General features: G+C 46.0%; 1 protein-coding gene across 3 annotated transcripts in view; it reads left to right on the forward strand.

Annotated features, from left to right (window-relative positions):
- cenpf (centromere protein F) overlaps window positions 1-6,954 on the forward strand; it is a 28,750-nt gene extending 21,796 nt beyond the window's left edge. For all 3 annotated transcript variants that reach the window (XM_034224302.1, XM_034224303.1, XM_034224304.1), the window contains 7 exons: window positions 1,258-1,355; window positions 1,801-1,842; window positions 2,041-3,018; window positions 3,607-3,736; window positions 4,806-5,516; window positions 5,686-5,801; window positions 6,076-6,954. In XM_034224302.1, coding sequence (XP_034080193.1) covers window positions 1,258-1,355; window positions 1,801-1,842; window positions 2,041-3,018; window positions 3,607-3,736; window positions 4,806-5,516; window positions 5,686-5,801; window positions 6,076-6,189 — 2,189 coding nt within the window. In that variant the 3' untranslated portion in view covers window positions 6,190-6,954. The remainder of the gene's footprint in view (window positions 1-1,257; window positions 1,356-1,800; window positions 1,843-2,040; window positions 3,019-3,606; window positions 3,737-4,805; window positions 5,517-5,685; window positions 5,802-6,075) is intronic.

The raw sequence follows: 6,954 nt of genomic DNA on the forward strand, positions 1-6,954 counted from the left end.
TGTGAGAGGTGGTGTCTGTGTGGGGTGGTGTCTGTGTGGGGTGGGGTGAGGTGGTGTCTGTGTGGGGTGGGGTGAGGTGGTGTCTGTGAGAGGTGGTGTCTGTGTGGGGTGGTGTCTGTGAGAGGTGGTGTCTGTGTGGGGTGGTGTCTGTGTGGGGTGGGGTGAGGTGGTGTCTGTGTGGGGTGGGGTGAGGTGGTGTCTGTGCGAGGTGGTGTCTGTGTGAGGTGGTGTCTGTGTGGGGTGGTGTCTGTGTGGGGTGGGGTGAGGTGGTGTCTGTGTGGGGTGGGGTGAGGTGGTGTCTGTGTGAGGTGGTGTCTGTGTGGGGTGAGGTGGTGTCTGTGTGGGGTGGGGTGAGGTGGTGTCTGTGAGAGGTGGTGTCTGTGTGGGGTGGTGTCTGTGTGGGGTGGTGTCTGTGTGGGGTGGGGTGAGGTGGTGTCTGTGTGGGGTGGGTGAGGTGGTGTCTGTGTGGGGTGGTGTCTGTGTGGGGTGGGGCGAGGTGGTGTCTGTGCGAGGTGGTGTCTGTGCGGGGTGGCGTCTGTGTGGGGTGGGGTGAGGTGGTGTCTGTGTGGGGTGGGGTGAGGTGGTGTCTGTGCGAGGTGGTGTCTGTGTGGGGTGGGGCGAGGTGGTGTCTGTGCGAGGTGGTGTCTGTGCGGGGTGGCGTCTGTGAGGTGGTGTCTGTGTGGGGTGGGGTGAGGTGGTGTCTGTGAGGTGGTGTCTGTGTGAGGTGGTGTCTGTGCGAGGTGGTGTCTGTGCGAGGTGGTGTCTGTGTGAGGTGGTGTCTGTGCGAGGTGGTGTCTGTGTGAGGTGGCGTCTGTGCGGGGTGGTGTCTGTGTGAGGTGGCGTCTGTGTGAGGTGGTGTCTGTGTGAGGTGGCGTCTGTGTGAGGTGGCGTCTGTGCGGGGTGGTGTCTGTGTGAGGTGGTGTCTGTGTGAGGTGGTGTCTGTGTGAGGTGGTGTCTGTGTGAGGTGGTGTCTGTGCGAGGTGGTGTCTGTGTGAGGTGGCGTCTGTGCGGGGTGGTGTCTGTGTGAGGTGGCGTCTGTGTGAGGTGGTGTCTGTGTGAGGTGGCGTCTGTGTGAGGTGGCGTCTGTGCGGGGTGGTGTCTGTGTGAGGTGGTGTCTGTGTGAGGTGGTGTCTGTGCGAGGTGGTGTCTGTGTGAGGTGGCGTCTGTGCGGGGTGGTGTCTGTGTGAGGTGGCGTCTGTGTGAGGTGGTGTCTGTGCGAGGTGGTGTCTGTCTAACTGTTTTGATTCACCCCTCTAGCTGCCCAGAGGAAATCTGACTCGCTGCAAGATCGCATTGCTGTCCTGGAGCGAGAGAAGGAAGACCAAGAAGAGAGTCTAGAGGAGGCTGTGCTTCAGGTAGTCTCAAACATGCATATGTTTAAAAAATAACCACTGCATCCTTCTTGCATTGTAATGTCTCAATTTAACCATTGTATGGAAGAAACTCACATGACGTAAAATGCCAACATTTGCTTAGTAGTAGTAGAACCTTTATTTAGCCAGGAAAATCAATTAAGAACACGTTCTTATTTTCAATGATGACTTGACAGGAGGCAAAAGGCTTCCTGAGGGGTTGGGAGGAAGAAAATAAAAAGACAGACTCCTGGCACTACAGAACCCAGGAGATGACACAGAGCAGAGATGGCATAGCAGTTAAACATAACATATCTAAAATAATACTGCTGGAGTTCGATCAGTCATTAAACTAATATAGAACATTCATTCCTTCATGGCAATGCATACTATAGGAGAGGTCAAGACATTAGTTTGTGTTAAATGAATGTTTGATGTTCCTACACAGGCTGAGACAGCCACAGCTGAGCTGGAGGAGGAAAGGATAAAGGTATATTCACTTTCATTAGTGTTTGGCTTAATGTTGGCCTTTCTTATGTATCTATATGTTCTCAATACCAAACAATATATTAATCCGATGTCTCGTATATTTTCTCTTATGCTGCTTTTTCCCTTTCCATGCTGATTGTCTTCTCCTCCTTTCTGAACTCTGCTGCTGCTGTCTGTCTTTGACCTTCCCCTCCTCCAGGTAGAGGAGGAGAAGAGGGAACTCACCGAGAAACTTTCCGAGCTGTCTGCCACACTGGACGACCTGAGATCTGAGAAAGGACACATGGAGAGAGAGCTGGAGACAAAGAACAGAGAGATAGAAGAACTGAAGTCCGCTAAGGAGCAGCTGGAGAGAGGGTTGGAGAAGGCAGAGGTGGAGAGAAGAGAGGGAGAGGAAAGGCAGAAAGAGCTGGAGAAAGGAATGATAGAGGAAGCTGAGCGGCAAACAAGGAACATGTGCGACCTCCAGGCACAGCTGGAAGCCTCCCAGCAGAGAGAGACCTCCCTGGAGCAAAGGGGTGCAGAAACAGAAGGGGAGAGAGAGAGGCTGCAGTCTCTGCTGGTGGAGATGGAGAAAGAGAAATCCTGTCTGCACACTTCTCTGGAGGAGTGGGAGAAGGAGAGTAACAACCTGAAGAACAGTATTAAGGCTTTAGAGGAAGAAATAAAGGAGCTCCAAACACATATTAAAGAAGGAAAAAGGGAAATGCTGGAGAGGGAGGCAGAGCAGAAGAACGCTTCAGTAAAATCCATCCAGGAGGAAGCGCTCTCGACTCTGTCTTCAGTGGAACAAGAGAGAGATCATCTGCAGTGCACTCTTGCATCTGTAGAAGGAGAGAAAGAAAGGCTGGAGCAAGAGAGGGGGGTGTTAGCTGAAGAGAAAGAAAAGCTACAGGCTGACCTCTCATTGATCGAAAAGGAGACGCAACAAACTCTATCTTCATTGAAGGAAAGAACAGAGCAGGAGAAACTAAAGATCGATGGGGAAAAACAAGAACTGCAGTCTTCCCTTTCTTCGATTGAAGTCGAGAAAAATAACCTGTCCTCGGCTCTTTCCTCCCTGGAACAAGAGAAGGAGACACTCGCAGGAGAACAAGAGACTCTTCAGTCTACAGTTGCTTCGCTGGAGAAGGAGTTGGAAGAGTCCAAAGAGTCTGCAGCAAAGCTCAATGAGCAGGTACACACACACACTGTAGTGGCTTTTTAACCTTATCCATACATAAGCCACTGAGGGATTGGAACGGGAGAACTAAGTTCTGACGCGGGTTCCAGATGACAAAACAATGTCCATACGAGTGTATATCTTTCAATCCATCGATCCATTTATTTTGTTGTCCATATAGCCTTTCTGTTACCATTCAGATACGATAATATGCAAGGCCAGTCACGCTGAATACAAACAGGTTTAACATACAGCTCATATTAACACGGCTTCTGCCGACACGGTCGAAAGCTGTTTGCTTCCGTCCCACACACCACACACAAGTGAATACTCCATCTTGTGTAGAAAGTTGGAACTGCATCATTCATTAAACGTCCAGATAAAATACAAACACACACACATGCATTATAGCTCCAACACACACATAGATCTATTTAAGTCTCAAATGTCCCCACGTGCCAACCATTCGGCATGTATCCTAATAAATAAGTGAATTTGAGATAAGCAGAACACATAGTATGAATGATCTCTTGTTTCATTTGATCATTTGATGTTATGTTGGGAGTTAGTCATGCTAAACATATCTCTTTCGGTCTGTTTCAGGTGTCACAGCTAACGTCTCAGGCCGCTCGTCTGTCCAAAGAGAGAGACTCTGCCCGGAGCAAGATGAGTCTCTTGATGAAGACCTGCAAACAGCTGGAGCAGGAGAAGCAAGAGATGCTGAACAGCTCAGGTGGGGAAACGCATTCAAATGCTTCTGTAATAAATACATAGATAAAACACATTTAAAGGATGAACATACTACTTTCATGACATACAAGACCTGCGCCATCCTGGGGACAATGTGTAAGAAATCAGGATTGACCAGAATTCTCTATTTGTACACAGACATTAGTTTGTGTTTACAAATCAATCCAAGATGTCATGAAAGTATATGAACGATTAAGTAATTAGGTTGTATCATTATACTAGTTTTGATTAACAACAGAAGAGTATCACTATAGAGAGGCGAAGTCCCTCCCTTTCCGGGGGACCTCCATAGGACCTTATTTCGGAAAAAGTATGTATTGAAGTCAATGGAGAGAGAAAACGTATCTCTCGATCCCGTTTGAATTGTGCCACGAATTACACATATGATGTTTGTCAATCTTAAAAAATACTTTCCATGTCAAAAAAGTCACAGTTTGTCGTAACTGTTGAAATATAAGACTATGAAAAATACGCAACTAGAAAGACTACGAATCCCGGTCCCACATGCTGGCTCTTACGGAACCGACTAACTCCCCTTGTGTATGCACAGCTCTCAACGTGCCCAGATTTGTAGTGATTTTCACCTCTTTTAATACCTTTTGCCTCATTCTGAAAGAAAGAAGTGAAATGTGCCAACGTGTCGGCCATCTTGGTGTGTGGTGCGAGACGGGAGATTTAGTTCATTGAGCAGTTTCACACAAAAAAAGTGTTACTTCACAGTTTTACGACACATTTTACAAAATGTACTTGCAAATTTATCTTTTAAATTGACAAACATCATGTGTGTAATTCGTGGCACAATTCAAACGGGATCGAAAGATAATCTTTCTTTCGCCATTGACTTCAATACTTACTTTTTCCGAAATAAGGTCCCATGGAGCTCCCCCGGAAAGGGAGGGACTTCGCCTCTCTATAATATCCAATTTAAGTTGGATTTGGACAAACAAAACAAGACCTTACCTTTGACTTTGTTCACTATAATCAGGTATTTTATAGACAATAATCAGTGCAAACTAATTATTTTGTTAACATGGGGCACATTTGTGTCACAGGTGACGTGAAGAGCAGCAACGCGGTGCAGACTGAGGCGAAGCAGCTGAAGGAGGCGGCAGAGCAGAGAGAGAAGGAAGTGGAAGACCTGAAGAGTGCTCTGCAGCAGAAGAAGGTGGAGGCAGAAGAAAAAATAGTGGAGTCACAACAAAAAAGTAAGGAAGTGGAAGAACTTAAGGCTGCCCTCGATGGAAAGAAGAAAGAGTTAGAAGAGAGGAACGGAGAGCTGCAGGAGATGAAGAGCGAGTTTGACAAACTAAACCAAAACCTGGAGGAGCAAAGCAAGGAGGCCGACGAGAGCATCGAAAAATACTGCAGCGTTATGCTTAAAGTCCACAAACTGGAAGAGACCAACGATTCACTAACAACCCGGCTGGAGCAGCTCACTGCTAGCCGACCAGCTAACGAATCAAACGTCCCCTCCAGCAGCGCGGACGCTGCTCACCGGCGCCGCTCAGGGAGGAAGTCTTACTCCAAACATCCCGAGGAAAAACTGGATGAGAACACAGAGAACATGGCACCCTTAACTCTGCAGAGGTCTCCTCAGGGGAAACGAGCTCACCATGACATCAGTAATAAAGACAGCGCCCAGGAGGCCCTGCACAACCTGACAAAGAAGATCAAAGCCAACGCAGTGACTACAGCCAAACCAAAAACTGAGCAGGAAGACGATGAGTTCAGACCAGAGGGGCTGCCTGAGCTGGTGCAGAGAGGTAATGTAACTGCAACTCAAGTTCATCAAAATCTAGGGAAGAAAACACCCGTTTCTTTTTTTAACCCCTTATGGATTTAGATGTATGCAGTAAATGTAACTATTTAAGTGCTGGTGCAATTTTACAAAACATTTAAGGATGAGAAAAGTAATAATTAGTTCTCTGGCAGGTTTTGGTGATATTCCTCTGGGGGAGGCCAGTCCGTTCATCATGAGGAGAACCACAGTGAAGCGCTGCAGTCCACGACTCGCTGCCAAACAGACGGTTCCCTCTTCTGATGTCATGGTGAGCAGCAACACACACACACACACTCACACACACCTTGTCTGTGCTACTTATACCCGACAGCTATTTATTTATTTGCATGTCAAAACAAATGGCATGTTCTTCAAAACAGCTACTCTTGTTGCTACTTTCTAATGAATACATGGTATAAAGCAGAGCAGACTGATCAATGGAGTCCAGTTCCAGGCACAGTCCTTTGTTGTGTAAATATTATCAAATATTCACTTCCAATTATTTTTCACTCTTCTTATCTTGTCTTGCTTGTCCTCCACAGGTCTTGGGGTCCATGCCCTGTCTCTCCCCGAATGGTGAGGAGAAATCTGCACACCGCTCGCTGAGTGTCCACCAGACACCAGAGAAACAAGAAGACAACTGCCACGTCCAGTAGATTATGATAGACACAGTTTTGCACTTGTGATATATTTGGAGAAATATACACATGCATGCGTCATTAATCCACCTTTTTAAAATCACACGCTAACATAAAGACTCGTTTATTTTCTTTATATGTGGGGTTGGCAGGCTGTGTGTCACTTTTTTCTGGGTCTTTAAAGTCACAACTACACCTGTCAATGTCTCATTTATCTGTTGGATGGTTTAAACACATTACAAACAAATCAATAACCAATATAAGATGATGAAGCAGGTTAAACGAGTGTTGAGTTTCTTCAAAGCACTATTTTTCTAAAGCGATTTTTAATGAAACTCCTTGAAATGTCAGACAAGTGTTCTAGTATGAATGCGAACATCCCCTTTTTCTGCTCCTCTTTCTTCATGGCTTCAACTTGCAACTGTTTCCTTGTCTTTACCACTCTGGTTGTACTTTATTTCCTTTTGTACTGTATTTGTGTCCTTTGTTTGCGAGAGAGTCTTGGACCTTGTACATAGTCGATAATATACAGTAAATCAGCTATTCATATCTGTTAGTCCTGTAACATATATATTTTCTCATGGCAGCTAAGATTTTGTAGATTTTATGCTTTAATATTTTTGTAGTTAAACTCAAGAACACGTGTTTTTTAATCTTTACAGCAAATGTTAAAAGCTGATGTGATTTTATAACTCTCGTTTTTGTATGTTTATAGTTAATTGTTACTGATCATTGCAAATAGTTCATTGCCCTTTTTATACTAAACTTTTACTGCCTCATAAT

The sequence above is a fragment of the Gymnodraco acuticeps genome, unplaced genomic scaffold (genome assembly GCF_902827175.1).
Source record: "Gymnodraco acuticeps unplaced genomic scaffold, fGymAcu1.1, whole genome shotgun sequence".
In the NCBI taxonomy this organism is placed as follows: Eukaryota; Metazoa; Chordata; class Actinopteri; order Perciformes; family Bathydraconidae; genus Gymnodraco; species Gymnodraco acuticeps.